The sequence below is a fragment of the Xiphophorus hellerii genome, chromosome 15, assembly GCF_003331165.1.
Source record: "Xiphophorus hellerii strain 12219 chromosome 15, Xiphophorus_hellerii-4.1, whole genome shotgun sequence".
NCBI lineage: Eukaryota > Metazoa > Chordata > Actinopteri > Cyprinodontiformes > Poeciliidae > Xiphophorus > Xiphophorus hellerii.
This window is the reverse complement of record NC_045686.1, coordinates 18103276-18125780: the sequence shown is the minus strand read 5'-3', so window position 1 is coordinate 18125780 and position 22505 is coordinate 18103276. Positions and strand designations below refer to the sequence as shown.

The following is a 22505-nucleotide window of genomic DNA, read 5'->3' as shown; positions in this document are numbered from 1 at the left end:
ACTGAACAGAGTAGGAATATAAAATAATAAATCATTTTTCCTATAGGAGAAATACTTTATGTGTAATTTTTCCTCTAGGAAAATTTTTTTTTCCCAACTGTAATATTTAAACAGGCAAGAGACATTAGTTAAATATATGCTCATTTGTGTTGATGTCCAACAGGTAAATAAAATAAACAAATTAAACTATATTATTTTGGGGGCATTTATTTATTCCTAAATATATAATTACAAAGTTTTCACACATTTATTTCTGACGTTAAATTTGTATATTTCTCTAATAGACTGCAGTTAGAGATGCATTTGGCTTTATGCTGGGGCAGCTTTAAAGTTGATATGAATAAATATAATGATTTTATATTCATTATATTTTGTTACCCAAAACATTTCATCCAAATCCTTCTGTTAGTTACTATCATACTCTTTCAACTATCAAATATAGATAATTTTAATAATCCTAGTTGACCTAAAACAGAAATTTATTATGATTTCATGTCAGGCACTGAATATAGTGTATGTCAATATCTTGTTTCAACTCTGTAGTGGGAGAAATAATCAGAAGACAAATAATCTGTTTCAAAGTAAGTAGTAGAAGACATTTTATATTTCATCATTGTAAACACAGCTCAACAAAACTGATTAATAAAAGGAAATAAACACATTTTGAGGAAGAATGGAACATAATTCAACTTAAGGCTCTGCAATGTTTTCAAATTTTGTCACTTTAAGAAATATTTGACATTAAAAAAAGAGCTAGCTTGTCACACATCAGCTCATCCACGTTTTAGAAAGACAATCCAAACATAATTACATTGACATCATTATTTTGTGCATAAATGACAAAAAAAGTGGCAAAACCCACTAAATGGTTCTGTGAAGGACAATATGTGTCTGTGATGCCGACTGTTTTCTTTTGCAGTAGTTTGTTCAAGGCTTATAGTTAATATTGTAGTGGTAGTTTCATGCTAATGTGAACAAGAACTTCAGTACAAAATGGACAATCATGTACTTCTTGGGTCATTCTTGGCCTCCGGTAAGTTTAAGGAACAGTTCTTCATCTAGTGTTTCATTCTGGTCTTTTGAACGTGTGGAGAGGAAGATATAACCACCAATGAACTCGTGGACCACCTTGCAGTCGCAGCTCACACAGCAGAAGGCTATTACCACGTTCTGGTCAAATTCTATGGTCACCTGAAATTACATGCAACATATTACTGATTTATTTTAATCCCATGAAGCAGTGTTGTGTGGGAGTAAACACTCCAAAACGTTAACATTCTATATGAGGAATGAAGTCTCACTTGTCTTATTTCCCAGTTGACGTTCCATTGCTTCATGTTGGCAAACCTCCATGTGGTGACAGGCATGCCAGAGGACATGTCAATACGAATCATGCGGTTATATGAAATCCCCAGAATTTCATCCTTCTTGCTACCTTTGAATCTGAAATGCAAGTAAATAGAATATTCAAAATATACGGTTTAAGTAAAACATGACCCCAGTTGCACAGTCGTTGTAAAACAAAAATATTTGCACTCTACTTGACAATGTAGTAGTTGATGCCAAATTCTGGAAGAGACTGCCAGGCCTGGATAAAGCGCAACTTGGCCTCCATCAAGGACAGCTTTGCTATGTTCTGTTGGGCCTCCAGGATCCGTGCTGTCAGCTTGACGCAACCATGCAAAGCAGATTTAGCAATAAAATTTAGCATAGCTGCTGGTAAAATCTGATAAATTTGAGGCATCTGTCAAGCAAACCTGCTTGGTCTTGTGCTTCTTGGAATAGCGAGGGGAAACGAAACATTCTGCATTCATTTCCATGGCATCAAGGTCTGGAGTTGCCTGACCAGGCGGGGGCGCCAGGCTCTTCATTTGCAAAAAAGACTGGATGTTTTTCACTTCTGTCTTGTAGGAGCTGTATGCCATTGTTTTGCCTTTAGAGGCTAGGATACATGCAGCTTTCCACTTAGCATATTGTGTTTCCTACACAGGAGAGAAAAAAATTCATGAAGAGATACTTGTGTAAGGTCCTTTTTTAAAATAGATACAGTGAAACGCTTAGGGAAGCCAGTGGGCTTTTACATTATCGCATCGGATGTACACTTCATTCATCCCGTCGGCGACTGGAAGCAGGAGTTTGATGCCGAACTTTTTCTCTGTGACATTGACATCTGGGACCACCTCACATCCTGTTAATTTAAGTTGAAGAAATGTAATACAGCAATGTCTAATAGTTGCCCTGGCAACAAACTTTCCACTTTAGCTGTGAATCTCTACCTTACATCTAGAGTTACACCAAGCCTAACGACTGATTAAAGCTCTTCTTGCCTTTAATTTAAATATACGACCAATTCTTGGCAGTTGTGTTTTCAGTCTAATGCAGCTTTTATGCCTGACCTTTCTAACGTTTTCTGCAGTGTTCATAATGCTTGTTGTTTACTGATGTTATCTATCGAACATCTGAATCTTTCTAACAGCAGATATTAAAATTCACAAAGGTGGCCTCTACTCAATAATTATGACAGCTGATTTCACTGGATTCTTTTTAGGGGTATCAGAGTTAAATGGGTTCACTACAGAATGTTTTAAAAGTTGTTTTTTTTTAAATTTTGTAGATTTCCTACACTTCACAATTATGCTTCCCTTTGTGTTGGTCTCTCGCAAAAGATGCACACATTGACATCTGCTGTTGTAATGTCTAGTGGTATGAATACTTTGCAAGAAACTGTCAAATAAAGATATGTATTCAGCTGAAATCTCTATGTTGAAATAATTTTTCAAATATATATTTTTTCTAGAATAAAACTGAAAAAAAACCCAAAAACAAAGCTAGGACTTTCCCAGTTTCTGTGACCCTGCACATCAATGGCATAAATTCAAATTCAAAGTGCTAATAAATTAGTTTCTAATTCTTTTAACCACTGACCTCGGAGTTGAAACTGCTCGATTGGTTCTCCGCTGGCGGCTTCCTTGCTCTTAAAATAGGAGATAGTGGTGTCCTTGAACACAAACCAGTACTCTTTGTATGGTCGCAGGGTCAATCTTTTGGGCCTGTTTTGACAGACACAGACACCAGTGGAACCCAAACAACATGAACAGCTTATAAGATTGAAATATTTATTTAATAAATCCCAAATGCTCTCAAAGCTGCTTAATTTGTTAAAACAAACCAAGACATGCATGTGAATGATATTCCATTTATCTACAAAAGATAAGCAAATAAATGTGACTTAGTTGTACTGCCCCTACAGATGTGTAAACACAAACCAAGCAAAAAATGGTAGCGACAAGCCTCAGTAATGATGCTTGAAGGAGATTTTTTACCTGAATAGCCGCAGGGTGTCTGCCAGCTTTGGAATGTCTGTAATGTCCTCCTGGAGGCAGGAAAAACAAAATTCAGTCACTGTTTTACATCATCTCGGAACAAATTAGTAGAGTCATACCTAATAGTAGCAATTTGAAACCAAATGTTCTGCTGGAACTAAAGACTAAAATAAGACAACATTTTTTACTTGGCTTTCACAACAGTGGTTGACAGTTCACAAACATCTATTTACCAGAATTCGGTCCGTGTGTCCACTTTCAAGTGTCACCTCCAGGTTAGACAGGGCAGCCTCTACTTCATCGATTTCTGGCTCACTGGAGTTCTCCAGCGGCTCAGTTGACATGGTCAGTTTGCAAATGTGATACTGAGAAAGATATAAATTTTTTTTATTAGAGAAATGGAAGAGTTCTCTCATTTACAAAATCCCAAGGAGTTTCTGTCATGGGACTAATGTAGTAATTAAAAAAGACTGGCATGAGTCAAGAGAACTGTTTGTCCATGTCAGCCTTTGTAGTAGCGTGTAGGTCAAGATACACTCTATTAGATTTACTGTTTTCTTAATCTTTGCCATGGAATAAGAGCCGAGGATGGCTGAGGTTTGTTTACAGGGAAGATTAGATTTAAAACTTTAGGTAATTATCGGATTCTTTAAGCACTTTTTGTGGGAGAGCAAAAATTATTAATGTACAAGATTAAGTTACTCATTTTCATGTCTGCATTCTGGTCTCTCCCTTTGTCTTGTCTTCTCACACAGTGTGATTTAACACATGTCCAAACAGGTCTATTCACATATTTACATACCAAACTCAGTACCCTTCATTTTGCGCTTCAAGGCCTAAAAACAATGTACTCCCAATTTGGTTCAATTTGCTGCAGCCCTAAGGAACAATCATGCATATTGATAAACTAGCATGAAACAGAGTCGTAATAATTTATTTCCAGTGCAAGTTTAAAAGCAACCCCCGCTGTGTAAATTCCATGTTAATAGGTTGTGCTGTGTAATTTTCTGTTGTACATTTACATTTTAATAACCCATATTCTGACCTTTTTAACAAATTTGCCTGAATTGTACAAGAGTCTCCATGGATCTAAATGTTGTCTTTTCTTATTTAGCCCATGAGAAGAAAAAAAAACCATACAGACCACGAAATTTGTGTTTTTCAATATCAATTATTTTCTATTTATATCATGTTAGTTATCAAAGGCCAACAAAGAACCCATACAATTCCCCTTTAAAAGTATTCATACCCTTAAACCTTTTGCCATTTTTTCATGTTACAATCACGCTCTGGTAGAACAGCACAAATGGGTGAATGATTGTGCCATATAATGAAAAGTATGCATTAATTTCCTTTTTTTTTTTTTTTAACAAACATCAAAAATTAAGTTTGATCCACTGTAATCAATTGCTTTTGTCAGCTCATTTGAACATGGATTCGACTTCTGTTTAATATAATAAATCTCCCATAAAAACACTGTGATCGACAAGTTTTAGCGCTTCTGCAAGGCACTGTACACTGCACTTCTTCTGTTACCTTGAGATGGTTATCTTGTAAGACAAATGGGTGATTTGTTAGAAAATAAAAAGAGGGGTACCTTTTATAAGAGAGCATTAACGGTGAAAGGTGTTAAGAAAAAAATGTCATCTAAATCAAGAAATATGCAGTAAATTGGGATACCAGATGTACTTTTTCATATTTGTTAAATTATAAAGTGAATGTTTATATTCTTATAATAGTATTTATTTGCAATTTGCGATTAACTACAACGCAAAATGGAAACGCACCAACATTCTTCAGCTATTTTATCAACTTGTGCAATTACTGTAATAACTGTGTAGGCATCAGGTTCACCTGTAAAGAACCGAACATCAGCATTTCCTCATCGGTGCAGTCTATCTCCTCCAGCATGATGGCCCACCGGGCCTGTTCGTACAGCTGGGTTATCCTGACAGCATCGTACTGAAATACAAACAAACACGCAGACGACAACCTCGCGTTTACACATTTCATTCTTTGTTTCAGGGAATTTCCAACATAAAATGCAAGTTTTTTTTGTTTTGTTTTTTTCCAATGGAAAACACCATCTTACTTTAGGGTTGAGATCAAAGAAGACATTGTACTTGAAGCGAAGTAACAGCTTGTCGTCATCCTGAATGTCCTGCTCCATGAGTGAGCGAGCCGAGTCGAGCCACCTGTCGATCACAACAAGCAGTCAGATGATGTGGGGATAAAAAATACAAATAAATCGAGACGAAGGGTTTCTGATTTTACCCTGCGTTGTTCTCTGCTTTGTCCACATGCGACAGCGGCTTGTATATCTTGCTCAGTTCCGCAGGCGGTAGGTTTGGCTGAGACTCAGCTAAGGGGTTTTCTCCAAACCATAGGCTGGTGGCAGACATGGGCATCCCGTTCTCTGGGTCATAGGTTGCCGTCATCGTCTTATTGTACATAGGGCCTAATTTATTAAAAATCGCAGTGAGATTGTGGGAAATAAAGTAAGATTTAACTTAACGTCCTATTAACTTAAATTCGAAGGAGTCTAGATTAGCCGTCTGGTGTATGCTAGCAGAAATGAATACAGAAAACAAAATTCTTAATGAAAAAGTAACACTGACAACAAACATTTGACATGAACAGTTCAAAGCATGATGACCATGTAAAGGCAACAGCTGCTTCCTTTATACCTGAAGTTTTAAATTCTAACATCATCACATTAGCTCTAACTAGCATACTGTTCACGCTAAACAAAAGCACCCTCACATCATAATGCTGCCACCACCATGTTTCAAGGTGGGTTCAGTTTGTTTAGGGTGCGGTGTGGGGTTCCCTCCATACAAAGCATTCTGCATGTTCAGATTTAGTCTCTTCGAATAAGACTAGAGTTGAAGTGTACATAGTTAATAGCTTTCACGTCGAATGATTCTCCAACTCAAGCTCCTCCAGAGTAACCATGGACCTCTTGGTTGCTTCTCTGACTATTGCTCTCTTTGCTTTGTCTATCAGTTTAGGTTGACGACCATGTCTTGGTAGGTTTACAGTTGTACTTTACTTTGTTAATTTTGGGGTTAATGGATGGAGCAATGTTTCAGGGCGTAAAATACTATTCGTAAAGTATTGTTACAACCCAAAACTAAGCTATGGTTGAGTCTTGGTGCATAAACTGTGTAAAGGAAAGGGAAAAAAACCCCCCCCATAAAATTCTGTTGATCAGTAACGCTGAATTTAGACACTGGAGCATCAAATCATTAAGCCTAACATTTAGTCAACCTTTTACAAATTTATTGGATTTAAATATATATTTATTGCACCGTTTTGAAAGAAAAGATAACTATCCTTTAGACATAAATGCTCTCACATCGTTTCACACCACTTTTAGATCTAATTGCTATCCTGTTGCACCTGAGCAGAACCTAATGTGTTCCAGCATATAAAATCTGAAGCACCTGTTCCTCCTTGTCCTACGTTAAGTGCGTCCCATATGTCCCAGATGTCCTCCTCAGGAGAGTTCTTGTCTTTCTTCTTTTTCCTCTTGCTCCAATCCTCAGGAGGCTTCAGCAGAGAGAGTTCCTCTGATCTTCTGATATCTACAAGAAGAAAAGTTGTGAGCGATCAGGAAGAATATGCAAAGTAGAATGTGTCCTGATTTTTATTTATTTTTTATTAGGACAGGAAAATCCCATGTTCAGGAACCACATAAACTAACTGAGAATTCTGCAGATTTCCTCCACCGCCTTGAACACCATACTGGAGAAGGAGACCGTCATTCTGATGGTTTTCATATTGGGCAGCTGTAGCAACAGTGGTTTGTGCTGGGGAGTGTAGCGCAGAAAGGCATCAGCCTGTGGACGAAAGTTACACAAAGTTTGGATGAAAAAACAAAAGAAACTTTTCTTGAACATATTTATTGAATTTCATTTTGGAATTATTTGAAATATATGGGTCTGCCATGGTAAACATTTTATTTTTCCTTTATGTGCGCTATTAAACAACCACGGTAAAACAATTGGGACATAAATGTCAACATGAGACGGTTCTTGCGCCACTAAACAGTTATAAATGAGCTATCACTGTTGGAAGGCGGATATGATTTTGCTTAGTAGCCTCCAAGGTCAGCTATAAATAACAACTCCACACATTTCAAGCCTGCAAGCACACACATGATTTATCTATTATGCTTTGACTAAAGAGGCATTCCCAAGGAGATAGCTCTCCGACTGCTTGCACACACTTCAGAGAAACTTCAAGAACTGTGAATTGCCATTTCATTCGGTTTACCTGGATCCCACATTTGTCCAATGTCCAGTGAGTTTTGAGCAGCCAGCATTTCCTCTGTTCCCACCACAGCGCATGATCGGACCAGTCCTGCTGAGTCTCTGTAGGCAAACGCATAATCTAGATTTAATCTTACTATCATGCAACATTTTGCAGAATAACACGTAGGATCTGAAATCCTTTTATCTCTTGTATAAATGAGGGTTCAGTAACTTAGTTTAGTAGTTCAAATTATTTATTAGCTCAGTGAAATCTGGATCAGGCATAACTTAAACAATCCTTTACAAAATTATTAAATTACCTTTCCATTTTGTCACATTACTAACTTCAATGCACTTTAATTGGATTTTATGTGTTAGACCAACACAAAGTAGTGCCCATTTGTCAAGATGGAATAAAGGCACACATTGTTTCCTTATTTCCTAAGTCAGTATTTTGTAGAACCACCTTTTGCTCCTGCAGTTGCAAGACTTTCCGGGCATGTCTCTACAACTTTCGCACATCTGCCTTTAGCGCAGTCAAACCAAATGGAAAGGACATGTGAAAATCAATTTACTAACCACAGATTCTAACTGGGTTTAATTATAAACATTGACTGGGCCATTCAAAAACACGGTATCTAGACCATTCCTTTGTAGCTCTACCTGCGTGTTTTGGGTCATCATTGTACTGCCAAAAGTTGCAACTTCTAACAAGTTTTCAACCTGGATGACCCACTTAGCTTCATAGGGTCATCCTTCATTAACCAACTTCCATATATCCGTGGCATAATGTTGCCACAATATTCCGAGGAGTTCAGATTGGTGTGCAGTGTTAGTTTTCACCCACACATAGCAGTTCACATATGTCAAAAAGTTCCCATTTTGGTCTCGCCTGAAAAGAAAACCTTCTTGCTTGGTGTGTCCTGTACTTGACTTGAGGCAGACTTTAGACAAGACTTCTTGCCCAGCCTGCCAGTTTACATGAATTACCACTCTTTATTTGACCCGCTCATTATTTGGAGTTGTGCTTTAAAACTGCAAGCAGCAGAAATACTCTTTGTACCCACTGGTGTGTAGGTGGCGTGGTTTAATGAGTCTACCTGATATCATCTTGTAATACTGGGCTTAAATCCATCTGCTGATGACGTGACGTTTAGTCATCTTCTCATGTCTCATGATTTTTAAACCACCTCACGAAAAAAGTCCCCTCGTACATTACGTTCATGAGCTCCACTATCTTTACAGAGGACTGCAGAAAGAAATCAGATAAGGCTCTGAATATACTTTGCCCCCTAAGGCTACACATGCCGATGCATTGTGACTGAACAATGGCACGGCGTTGTAGAGAAACACAGTGCAAACAGAGGCGCGGCTTGACAAACACAGCTGTTGCAGCAGCAGCAGCAGAAACAAGCCAAATTCAACACAACATGCATGAGCAGCAAATTAAGTTCTAAATGGTGAACACAAGCAGTTTTAAAAGAATGTCTGTGGGTTTTTTTTTTTTTTTAGATGTGTAAATATCAACACAGCTTGTTTGATTTCTTATTTATCTTAGACACTTACTAATTTTTTCCACCAGCTTAAGCATGAGTCCTCCGATGTGCAAGTCGCCTGTCACGCTGAGTTTGAATTTCATGGACTCGTCGCCGTGTTTCTGATCCACCTGAATAGACAGCTGCCATGGTTTTTCTTCAATCGCTGAACCTTTGATCATGGCCTTGTTATAAAGACACAGAAAAGGCAAAGAATAAATTATTATGTGCTTTGGGATTGATTTTTTTTTTTTAATTCACATAAAAAAGCACTCAGATTTCAGGTTTTCATCATTAAAATATGTCTTTCCTTGAGCTATTTTGTATGGAAGCAAATACAAAAAGTCTTAGGTTAAAAAAATTAAACAAAATAATTAGTGGATTATTTGCTAGTGGTGCTAGTGGATTAAATGTCTTTTACATTACCACTGACGCATGCAGTCTGTATCCAGCCTCTTGTGAAACAACTTTGTCTCACTGTACTGCAATGTCTCTGCAATGATACTGCAGCCCCCTTAACTACTCCAGTATGAGCCAATTCATTTTTAATAGCAGTGTAACATACAAGCAGGGTGGTACAACCACACAAAAAAAGGAGAACTCCCTTTCCAAAAGAGCACAGATCTACTGGACAATTGACTGATTTTAAATAAACTAAGAGAACAAATGAAAGACTTGAAGTGTGCAAGTAGGGGGAGACGGCTGGAGGGAGGAGAACAGAGGGCATGGCTGTGGAATGTGACGAGCAGAGACACGAATCTGGTGCAAGAGGGAATGTAGAAAACAACAATCAGCCCACACTGCACCAGGCTTTGTTAATCAGGTGTCTGAAACACTGTGAGTAAACACACACACACACATCCCCACACGCAGAGAGAGAGACACAACCCAACCTAGAGCAATGTGATCATCGTTGTTTCCGTCTTGTCCCACACAGCTCACTGCAAGGGAGTGCTGTGTGGAACTGTACTGCAAAGAGGCTAGATTTAATCAACACACTCTATTCTCTTTGTGCTGCTGTAGAGTGTGCAGCTGCAGGGTACAGTTTTAAAGTGTGAGCCTGCTGAGGGAAGGCTTGTTGAGATGTGTTAGAGCATGATGAATTGGGACACAGAATATTGCACTAGCAAAAAAAAAAAAAAAAAAAAAAGAGCTTGAAAAGAACATGATGGATTTCCTACTTGGTGATGCCTCCAATACCAACTTATCAAATGTTTTTGGTTTTATACAAAGCATACGACACACAAGTAGAACTATACATAACAAACCCTATTAATCTTCTTTTACAGCTCATCTTTGATAACACTAAAACTCCACATGAACAATTTTCATTTTCCAAGAACATAAATCTGAAGTTCCAGACGAGGCTTAAAAACTACCAGTAATGCGCTTGTACTTCCTCTTCTGTTGGCCTAACACTGATTCGCGACACCTACGATGGGGTTGTAGCTTCAGGTGTGGAGGAGTCCCGCTCTAATCAAACGCAGCTGCGTATTCCCTGCTGCACATAACGGGGACGTTATTCCCACCGCGGTTACGTCGAAGTTACTTTGAATATGAAAGCGCTCTTACCTTAGCTTAAGTTTTCGGCCGGTGAACTATTCTTAGAATATTTCTTTTCAAGCGAAATGAATCGGGGAATAAAGGTCCCTCGGAAGTAAAAAAAAAAGAAAAACACGCCCAGTTGAGACAGGTAGGAGAGGGAGAGGAGGTGGAAACGTAGGAGGAAGTGACCGAATACACACGTTACCGAGATGAGTAACGAGTCACACAGGTGAGTTTATTTAAGAGCAACGTCATTCGAGTCTAAAAACTTTCTGTAAGTTAAGTCAGGTAAATTATTAGATAAAGTTAAATCCTAGCTTGAAACCCATCAAAACACATAGGTAATATGTAGAAAGGAAGTGTATTAGCCTAAAGTGCAATTAACTGTTCATACTGTTATTAAAAACATATTAATTATGTGTGGGGTTTTATAAATAACCCTTACATATCGATGTCAATAAACTAGAAAATTGTGACTTCAAAAAGTTGCAGTACAGTAATAAAGTGACACCCACATTGAGCAATGCATTTGCAACATATGTTTCTATTAGCCTATGACTTTTACCAAATAATAAGAAAAGTTAAATTTAGTTTTTCAGAAAATGTGCACATTAAAACCAGAAGCTTCATGTTACCCCACCATGGGTGAAACTTATGAACTTACAGATGGTCAGCAGAAAGTCAGTGACATCTTTATTGAGGAGTTTGTAAAGCAGCTAGTTGTGTGTGCAAGCATTTTAATTGAAAGGGAGCTAGTATAAGGAGTATTTATAGAGGTGGGGGACTGAGTTACTTATTAAATTGGTTCACTTGGTCAGAGTTGCAAAGCAACCTACAAGGTTATCTAAAGTAATCTTGATAGAAAAAATTATGCAGAACGGTTCACTCAAAGAATAGTTTTCATAAATCTTGAGCTTTTTCGGAATTTCTATTCGGTTTGTAAGTATCCAGTTCAGACTTGACTAGTTTTAAGTAATTCAAATTATGAACTGGAGATTATAAAATATTCCAGATACTTTGAAAAACTGTGAAATAGCAAATTTGTGTACTGTTAAAGACAAGACAGACAATACTTTGCACAACCCAGGACACCCAGTCTTCATTTAGCAGGTATCCAAATGTATAACAGGCAATTTAGGACTTGTGCAACTAACACATTTCTTTTACTTTACTTTTATTTTGTCATTATAAAACTTGTACATGTTATTGTGTTCTTTGTGTTGGTTTCTTATATTTCCTATTTTAGCCTAACTAGATGGGTCCCAGTTTTGGACCAAATGTTTAGCTAAACGACCGTCTTGTCCTAAAGATCCAGTTTTTGGGCTCGACAAATACCAAAGCAGCTTTTGTGTAAGTGATGTAACTCAAACACTGCTACATATGTGTTACTTGCAGTGTATTTTATATATTTTTTAAAAACTAAAATACAGCTATGATTTAGATCTGATTTAGACTTCAAATTCTAACTGTTTGGATATAATTTTAAAATGATTGGTGTGATGAATCTTTTTCTCTTTAACAAGTTATGTCTTTGTAATGTAAGATCTCCATTACTGGGATCTTATTTAGTAAAAAAAGACAACACACATACTATTTGTGAAGAAGAAGCATATATTAATTTGTATGAACTGAACATGACTAAATGGCAGCATAAATTTGCTATGTATTTTAAAATGTGTTTTCTTTGAACTTGAATGGTTTCGTCTTTGGTGTATAGAAAACGCAAAGGAATTAGAATTCACACCTTTAAACTGGAGGAACTGAATTTTGAAAACTCTTATTGTTTTTGAAAGAGAAAAGCCTACAATAGGATGAGTAATGTTTCACTTCAGCCAAGTCAGCCCACCTTCTTAATGCCCACACCTTCTTCAATGAATAAATCCAATGAATCACTTCAGTTAATCCTTTCCATATTATATTGCTTGTTTATAAACTATAACACTTAAGTTACATTGATGCCGTGTGTGCATTTGTTTTCCCACAGATAATCAGAAAGTCATATATTGTTTTTGTCTCTATTTTGTAGTAATTTCTTTTTATGTTAATACATGTGATGAGGGGGCCACCTTCTGGTTTAAGTTGGAAATATCATAGAGTTTATGCATTTCTTGTACTCAAGTGAAATTTCTACCCTCCCATTAGTGCAGCTGATTATTATAAAAATTCTAGTTTGTATTCTTGTGAAATACAAACCCGCTTAGTAAAACTTCTCTTCATACATAAATCTGTCAAACATTTTGCACTTGCCCACTCTTTTAGAGAAACCTGAATAAACATTGAGTTTATTCATTTTTCAACCGCATGGTGGCGTCATTAGCTCATACAAAAGTCACTGAAGGGACCCAAGCATCAACTTTTTAGTGGGAGCTTTCTTGTTTTCCAATAGAAACAGGGAAACCCTGCAGCTTCCTTCATATTCACTGTTCTTGCTTTGAGATGGATTAACAGTTTTTATTCACAGGTTTGTCTGTATAAAGATGATCTTCTTTCTTCCTATAAATCCCTTTGCATTAAAATACAAAAAAGAATCAGTTATGGAGATTATGTTTATATACACAAACATATTAACCATCTTGATTGTGATTCTCAGATTAGTCAAGCATCTCCATAAGCATTATTGTGATTTTTTTTTTTTTTTTTTAAGATTGAACAAACTTGTCTTTATATTCCCTGTACAGGAAGGACAGTCTTCAGTGCCAGTGCTGGGGAAAAAAACAACAACTCCTGGAACTGGTGAGTACTCAAGGACACCATAGCTTCGTGGTTGCTTGCTAACACACAAACTTCACCAGAGACACTCAAGTTCAAGGACACTTTCTCTGACAATTTGACCATTTTGACCGCACCCTGCAGAACAGGAGTAGCAAACGTGCCTGTGGATGTGTCTGAGCTTTCTGCTCTTTGCTGTGTTTAGTGCTGGCACATACGGTTGTCTTGAGTGCTTGCGTAAGAGAGGAAATTTAAATTCCACGACAAAACAAATAAATAAACCCTGGACCTCATAAACCTTGACACTGATGTAACAGCACATGGAAAATAGTGTAATTTGGGCCCTTAAGATCTGGAGAGCACGTTCACATCATCATCCCACCAGGGATTCAGCTGGCAACGTGGTACATAGAGTTCAAGCACAAGAATAAGGACAATAGTGTACATTATTTCAGTGCCTGGGAGAATGATAAACTGCACTCTTTGGGATGATGGAGAGCGAGGAAAGGAAAACTTTTGGAGTGTGGTTTCAGACACAATAAATTACATCTACTACCTGAAGCTGGTCTGAACCCACTTGGAAGCGGGTGGGAAACAACATCTGTAGAAGCCTTCGCTGGCGCTCTGTATTTATGGAAAGAGAAACCTCCCGGTGACCTGGGAACACGCTTACCCAATTAGCAGCCTTGCCGACGGATCAAATGGAAGTGAAAACATTCACTGCCGTGACGGAGAAGCATCACAATGCTCCATTCATGCTGCAGACCACTACGCTTTGGGGGTTAGGTGAATTGGGGGTGTTGGTGGGGGGATTTAATCTTATAGGCACATAGTGGATAGGTGGGATGGATGAAACTGAGAAATAAATATATTAAAAAACCCCCACCTTACCTCGCTGTTCTATTTGACACGTGATTGTAGGGCTCTCTATCAAACCTAATGTGGATTTTAGGGGTAAATATTGTCCAAAGGTGTAGTTTTCATAGCGTTACTGAGCACCGCTCACCATGACCTTTTATATTTGGTTCACGTCCATTCCTGCATCTCCTTGGATACAGTCCAAAATACCCTCACAGGTTCTGTCCAGGGGGATGAAGGCTGAGGGGGTCAGAAACCATGAGAAGCAGTATTTGAAGTGCGGCTCTTGACAGCACAGGGCTCTGGGGAAACAAAGCTACACTGCCTTATGGGCTGGAAAGCGTTACAGGTCGGATTCAGTTTCGTTCTTTGAAGCTGTAAAAATCATTGCATGTCTGTTTCCTACTTTTCTTTCATGAAAATTGTTTTATTCTTATGCTGCAGACTTCTATATATGTTATACACAAAATAAAGAAAAAAGCTCCATCAATCAAGTTTATAATAGTGCTAGTATTTGCCTGACTTCATACTTCTCCTCAGACGGACTGTGACGACGGACTGTCTCTGGAGAAAGGCTATTTTATTCATTATGGAAACGAGCATGTGTTCCCATACAAAGCCAAGAGCCACCATATTCTCAATAAATTTAAAAAGTGAAGCTAAAACATACAAGTTTGTGCATTTATCTTGGTTTTTACAACAAATGTAACTTTTTTTTCATGTTGGCCTTATCTTTGCTTGGGAACATCAGATAGAAATAAAACTTTTTCATGGTGTCAGGTCAGATAGCCATAAATACAGGTTGTCAGTGCAGTGTGACCCTCACATTTAAAAGAGAGGCTTTTTTCTGAAGTGTGGTTTGGAACAGGGTATCAGGTATTTAAATATTGTGCTTCTTTCTGAAAAGTGGCTACTGTAAAACAGCTTTCATAGCAGAGTATAGCTTTACCTGCCACTGACTGTATTTCATATTGTTTATGTTTTGCTGCCTAAAGCATAAAAAATATGTGAATGAACAGAGACTTATGGATAGATTGTAATTGTATACCACAGACAGATACTAAGACACAGACATGAAGGGATGACAGCTAATAATTTCAGTGTCCTTTATAGCCAAAATCTCTGTCTATCCTTCTTTGTTAGTTTCAGCAGGTGTGCCTGAAAGTTTGAAGCAGCTGCTGACATTTCCGATCTGAAGACTTGTTGAATAAAGCCATATGTAGCACCGTGAGTTTTTATTTTTCCTTAGGTTTGTGGAGAACAGTCCATGCTTTGTTTGCTATAAATTGTCTCCATTTGTTGCATGTTCTACTTAGTAGGTTCTTGAATGGTCACGGAAGCAGTCAGATGCCCCCCAGGTATGGCCTTTCCTGGAAGAAACAAGTAGGCTTGGAGTAACCGTGACTGAATTCACAGGTGCGGCGTAGCAGGAAGCAGGGCGTTGTGCTCCTTTCCTCCCCGCATCAATCTGCAAACTAGTTGTGAATGGGTGCCATTTTGGTATACAAAATAAGTAGCCTTTGCTTGTATCAGCTGATGCAGGTTGGTGTTGTTTTTGGCCCGACCTTAAAGGCCTGAGGACAGAAAACTGTACTGAGAGTTAGAAAAGGTCACATAAACTCTAGCGAGATTACTTTACCAACACTTTCCATGGCTGGGATCCTGTGAATAGATCCATTGTGGGATCTGCTAGCGGAAAGTAAACCCTGTCAGGATCCAGTTCATTAGCACCTAGTTTACTGTTTGAAGTTGGTTATTTTTCCGGTATCTAAAGGGAAATCCCAGATATACATCCAGCTGTGTGGGTGATTGTGTGTTTTGCATATTTCCTTGCGTGTCTATTAATGTGCAGGAACATAGTGTGTACTTATATAAATGTACAAGGCACGTCGTATCCGCAGGGGGTTTCCAGAGCAAATGGTTCAAGAGCAAATAAAACTTTTCATGGTGCAATAAATTGTATAGACAACACACAGGAGGTACATTGGTGCCAGTTTCAAGCTGAAAAACAACTCTGAAAATGTAGTAAAAATATATACATGGGGGCCCAGAAAATATTTATCCAAAAGACTAAAAATATAGGCTTTTGCAGTGTGTAGCAAAAGTATTTATCACCTCGTGAACTTTTCAATTTTGTGACATAATATTTTATGTGGTAAACTAACACAGAGTAATGCAGTATGACAAGTGGCAAGAAAACGGTAATTATTAAGAAGTGCAGTTTTAAAGTGTGTCAAAAGGGATAGAACAAACATATGGAAGAACGTGCTCAGATCAAATTAGACCAAAATTAAGCAGATCACCCTGAAGACACCATCTCATTGTGAAACATAGTGTTAGATTTACCCAAAGTTCAAATGTAAGATTAAGTGAAAAATGTGTAGCAGGCTTTATGTAATTCTCTGACCCTCTCCAGTCAAGCTGCCTGAGCATAATTTATTCTACAAACAGCAATGGATACAATTTTGCTAAACTTGCAAAGCTTGCAGATGTATATCCCAGCAGACATGTGGCAGTAACTGCATCAAAATGCAGTTCTACAAAGTATTGACTGAAAGGGCTGAATCCAAATGTACACCATGATTTGAAAATCGGGTTTCACTTTCCTTTCACTTCGCTGTTTTGTGCTGGTCTGTTATCAACTAATGAAAAGTGTGATATACTTATATTTGCAGCTGTAATTTGGATTAAGTTAAATGTGAAAAAGTTTAGGCGCATTATGAATACTTCTAAGTTTACTGTATTTATATTCTTAATATGTGTAGACGACATTCTCCTAGAAAGTCAACAAAACTCAATTGAACATTTTTAACATGTATAGAATTCATTTTTTATTAGTTAACAGTGCTGCAAAAGAGAACTGTGAGCCTCTTGAGTTATTTTGCTGTATTTCTAACTATCATGTGAGAGAGTCCCTGTGTGTGTTTTTGCAACTTTTTCCTTTTGTGATCTGTTTGTTGGTTGGAAGGCGTCCCTCTGCCTCTGGTTAGACAAAAGTGCCGCGTTGAGCAAAACCTCCACTCTACTTTTATGGTCACTGTGGGCCGTCCTATTTGTACATGCTTAAAGCAAATTAGACCAGCAGCTGTGTATGGCTGTCTTATTCAATTTTGGGTTTTCATAATAAGCATATCTTTTAGAAAGTTGATCAAATCCAGGAATATATCTTACATGTTTTAAAGAGTGACAGCTTTTGAGTTTCACACTACACCGGTTTTCATTTTCTTTTTCTTTTTTTGTACCTTAAAAATACAAATAAACAATATATTTAGCAGTTTTAGTGTTCTGATGGGTACAGAGAGAAAAAGACTTGACTGGATATTTTTCACATGAAGAACAATGGCAAGGTGCAGCAAGAGAACCTTAAGGTGACCGCTGCCAATAGCAGAAAACAAGTGGACCTGAACTAACAAAATTTTACTCTGTTTGAAAGATTCATTGCATATAGTCATAAAAAAAAAATTACGAACTTTAAAAAAGCCAAAATAGCAGAAAACAAATGGGGACAAAGATACATACTTTAAGTAATGTATTTTTTAAATTCTAGTGAATTGTAGTAGGAAGCTTTTGCACACTCTGGGGGGGAAAAAAAATCACCCAGTCAGAATAAGCAAATTTGTTAACTTTTTTTTGTTCTTTATAAAATATTATAAAGTTTTTTGAAAAAAGGACTGGGACACAGACCTGCTTCACATCTACAAACAAGGTGAATTCTTCCAAGTTAACAGATGTTTCAAACATAACTAAAAGTAGTAGTATTACTACTTTGTAATACCAACTGTACCTGAATATCTAAGAAAAAAGTTAGATTTTCCGTCTTGTGTTGTTATTAGCAGATCCCTTAATTTAGTTGAACTGTTAATTTAGTCTTATGGAATCAGTTTGTAATGAATGACCACTGTGTTTAGAACCAGGAGAGACATCACTCTCTGAAGGAGAGAGAGTGGCTAGTTTTACACAGAATCTAACATGTTTTATCACAGATAAAATTGGACTGAACTATGGATGTTATTGTAGTAGGTTCAGGGTTGCTTCCAATTTTATCTATTTTCCTGTTTCAATCCAGTGGCAGCCTAGATGAGTTGCTGACATACCTTTGTATTACTCTGATTCCTTTCTACATGCTTGTATCAGCTTTTACTCTTCCTTTGATGTAATTTTGACCTCTGAACTGATTCTTCTTTCTTCAGTAACAACTTCCACACTGAAAAGTGTTGTACTTACTGTGACATGTTACAACTTACAAGTGATATACAGGAAAAAAAAAAAAGATTATTTTTAATTTCTGGCTGGCTGATCACCAATCACTTGCTGGTAAAGTGGAATACCGACTGATTCTGATCACCAGCTGATCCTGATTAACTTGATCAATAACATCTTCTAAATGTTGGGAGATTAAACGGTTGGAGGGAAGGATCGAATGAATCACTTGGATAACATTGCATTGTTTAACAAAACTGTTTTTGACAAATTGAGCAAATTTTAAAATAAGAATTAACCATTCAGATGTAACACCACATTCAAATGCTTTAATCTCAGCAATTTGATCCAAATTTAAAATTGATCATAACATCAGTTCTCCATTTCTAAATGTCACATTTTTGAAAGGTAGTTTTTAATATTTAAAATAAATATCACACACCAACGTAATTTCCATGGATCATTCAAGCCTCCTTCATGTCTTGAGACAGTTGGGAAAATGGTAGGTAAATATATTTTCTGACAGTGTGACAGGAATAAGAAATAGACCCAGCTCGGAATTGAGTTCTTAAGCTAATCATGCATGATTATAGGCTTGGGAGCCAAAAAACATGGCATGTGAAAGAGGTTGTTTTCATCTGCATGCTACTGCAGAATGACTAGCTGTCAGTGTTACCTATTCTCCTGAGGGCTCTCACTCTCCTGCCTGTCTTTGACTGGCCTGCAGCAGGTCTTGTGGCCCCTAGGGACTGTCCGAGGAGACCTGGACAACATTGACAGCAGGCAGATTAGCGGTGTCATTTCGCTGTGGTAAGCTGGACAAAAGCATCTCTTGTTGTCTCAAGCTGTTTGTGGTGCTGCTTTCCCAGTCCCGTGGAAAGGAAAGGACAGCCAATGACCAAAGCCAAACAAACCTGGTCCAGCTCACCTGTGCCGTGAATGCAGAACTGAGTGACCCACATTTGGATGGAAACCATTGCAAATATTTCCCAGCAAAGTCTGTGGAAGAAACATTTAACAGGGCCTCTCAGCAGGGAATTTTAACTAACTGTAAATGACTTTGACTGTATTTAGTTTGTGTCATCTGTTCCTATGTAGTAAACATTCACATTACCATCAAATCATCCAGTATGTAGCTTTGTGCATAGTAATATGTTGATTTAGGTGTAATTAAACTTTGTTGCTTAGGATTATGTGTGTTCACCTTGTTGCTAGGTAAATATTTTATAGTCCAACAGAGAAAGTTATAATTCTCATAACTTTGCATGTTGACTATTTGTGTGATGAGAAGCAGCACTGTTGTTGAAGGAAAGTGAATCTGAATATCGCTTTGACTATATAGCAGTGGTGGTTGCAAGACAAACCTCCTTCACCCAAACTACATCTTAGTTTAGAAGCAAAAGCTGAGCTGCAAAATCTTTGGCCTTGCCACAAAAATTGAATTATATTGGCTCAGAATGCCTAGAAGTAAAAAAAACAGCAACCTTGGGAACGATTATGCAAAGCGAAACGCGGTTAAGCCCAGTGCTACTGGTTTTCCATTCCATCCAACAGGAGAAAAGTAAAAAAGGCTGTTATTGCAGAGTTTATCCACCTTAATAAATATATTGAAGCATTTACTCATGCCATGACAGTTGTAGCTGTAGCTCATTTTAGCCATGCTGTATAGCTTCTTTGTGTTACATGCAGCTGTAAGAGTGAACATTGCTTCTGGGGAATTTATTAACACTGGGGTACTTGATGGTCCATTTCAGCCTCAAATTAATCTCCACAACAGATATCATTTAATGTTTTCTTTTGTTTTCACTAAACATTGTATGCACTGACAACGTTGTCAAAATCTTTTGAAATAAACTCTGCTTTATATTTTTGTGTAACGGCGTGACAAAAATATTTCTTCAATGTTTTGAATCATTTTTATTGTTTTGGTCCTATAACTGTATGTAGGAAACAAATCAGAAACGTGTTACATGCAAACAGAGACCCAATAACACATACAATATTTGCTTAAATAAATAGGATTTTCAAACTTGCAAACCATTTATACTGCAGGATTTACCAGCATGCACACAAAAAAATCCCCAGAATGTTTATATAACAATATACACTATTACTGTCTTTTTATTTCTGAAAATATTCCATGTTAAGAATACTACAAATAACATACTGCACATTAACTTTGCATTTGCTAAAGTCTAACAATGGTCTCTTATCGTCTCCTCCGAAGGCCAGCTGACCGAACAGAGAAAGTCCATTGCTCTCAATGACACAAACATAGATACAAATAGCTGACTAGCTAGTTCACCATCATGCAAACCTTTAAGGCTGTTTTGTTTGCTCACAGCTGAGACTCAAAAGAAAGGCAGGACCGGTGCTGAAAAGGCCAGCTTTGACAGTTTTCACACAAAGAGTTCACTGTTGGTTAACAGTGAGCAGCCTGTTTCTGGGAGGTTTGCACTGTTTCTGGGGCCCATTTCATGGAACAGTTAGCAAGGCCAAAGGCAACCCATGAACTGGAGTGATAGTTATGGCCCTCAGGGCCAAACCTGGGACTGGCCCTGTTGCTCTCCCCCTGTTGCCCCCACCCAGTATCGAAGCTTTTACAAAGCTGACTGGGGCACTCGGTGCTGCAGGTGTCCTCTCATAAAGACCCACATCACATGGCCCGTTGGACTGACTCAGCTGGCATGGTTTGGTTCCTTTCTTCACCACCACAGGTGTCTAGACAATGCTGTGGCAACTTACGGTCAGTACACAACTTGTTCAGTTGTTGCTTTAGACCCCATTTTCTGCACTTTTATATTAACACACTGTAGTACTTTGCAAAAGTATTCATACCCATTGAAATTGACTATATTTTGTCATGCTACAACCACAAACTACAATGTATTTTATTGGACTCTTATGTGTTAGACCAACAAAATGTAGTGCATAACTGTGAGGGTGTTTCATAACATGTCATTTGCTTTAGCTTTGTGCGCATGTGATCTATGTGTATGCATGTACTGTATGTGTATATGAGCATACAAATGCTACAAATGTGTATGCAAATGCACATGGGCCTCTATCTAAAAGAGATAGAGGAAAACAGAATTATTTATTCTCAACAGGATGAATGGTTAAATGTAGTGTTAAGTGCTTTGGGGTCCTCTTGACTTTATAAGATATTATACAAGTACAGGCCATTTACCAACATTTATGTATTGAATGAATTGTAATTGGCTTTTTCGAGTCTTGAATGTGAAGCATAGCGTGATTCATTTGCTCAAGTTGAAACGGAACAACCTAACAATTATTGAGCAAATTAACATTAAAACATTACTTGGGCATTAGACTGGCATCTGACTATCCTTCATAATAACGGTGCAAGGCCAGTCTATTCTTCTTTTCTTTTGTGCATGTGTTTTAGAAGTGGAGAGAAACTGTACAGGCAATAGATATTAGAAACTACATTCTCTGTCTTTGTTTTAGTTAGCAGAATGGAATGGAGGGCCCAGAAAAACCATTTGTGTGGTAAGCAGGCAAAAGAGGAAGAAAACATAAGAGTAAAGACTAGAAAGAGATTAATATACAGGCTTCTCTCCTTCTAACCACAGAGTGGGCATAAAGAGCCCAGCATCTCATTGATGTCAGCTGTAGCTGTGCCTATCCTTTATTTTTCAGTTTGGTTTGGACAGAGCAGGCGGCCTGGTCTGCAGGAGTTGGGAGGACATGGCCCAGGCTTTCCCACATCACTCACAGGCCCCTGATAGGCGGTCACACAGGCCGATAATGACAGGGTGAGAGATTTAGTATTAAAGTCGCCTCTGCTGCCTCCTCTGCTCCTGTCTGACGTCAGAATGTTAAATACGGGGATGAGAGCATGGCATGGCCTACGGGATAGGGAGTTAGACCTGTCTTAAGTATAGAGTTTTGTGTAAGAGAAGCCTTGGTTTGGTTCCACAGGGCTGTTTCCATGGACTCACACTATACACAACAATGGGGCATTTGGGATTGCAGTTATAGATGGGAAGAATTGTTATTTGTGATAAACATAAATTCAGTGATTGTAAACGGCAATGGAAATGGGGCAGGGAAAT

The 22505-nt window shown here is 37.9% G+C and overlaps 1 protein-coding gene across 2 annotated transcripts; it reads right to left on the bottom strand.

Annotated features, from left to right (window-relative positions):
- Window positions 1-570: 570 nt before the first annotated feature.
- On the bottom strand, window positions 571-10817 carry fermt1 (FERM domain containing kindlin 1). 2 transcript variants are annotated; one of them, XM_032585135.1, is made up of 16 exons: window positions 10687-10817; window positions 9146-9299; window positions 7602-7699; window positions 7030-7165; window positions 6770-6910; window positions 5598-5781; window positions 5416-5518; window positions 5178-5285; window positions 3557-3688; window positions 3324-3373; window positions 2926-3050; window positions 2082-2188; window positions 1758-1982; window positions 1542-1666; window positions 1302-1443; window positions 571-1191 (listed from the first exon to the last, which is right to left on the bottom strand). In XM_032585135.1, exons 2-16 carry the CDS (start codon window positions 9294-9296, stop codon window positions 1018-1020), a joined length of 2001 nt encoding a protein of 666 aa, XP_032441026.1. In that variant the 5' UTR covers window positions 9297-9299; window positions 10687-10817; the 3' UTR covers window positions 571-1017. The 2 variants fall into 2 exon arrangements, with proteins under 2 accessions (XP_032441026.1, XP_032441027.1); XM_032585136.1 differs by lacking the exon at window positions 10687-10817 and adding an exon at window positions 9541-9935.
- Window positions 10818-22505: the final 11688 nt, after the last annotated feature.

Coding starts and splice junctions, on each gene's coding strand:
- fermt1 (XM_032585135.1), bottom strand. CDS start 9,296: ATGATCAAAGGTTCAGCGATTGAAGAAAAACCATGGCAGCTGTCTATT. Junction 1,667..1,757: donor AGAAGCACAAGACCAAGCAG/GTTTGCTTGACA, acceptor GGTTGCGTCAAG/CTGACAGCACGGATCCTGGA. Junction 1,444..1,541: donor ATCAACTACTACATTGTCAA/GTAGAGTGCAAA, acceptor CTTGCATTTCAG/ATTCAAAGGTAGCAAGAAGG.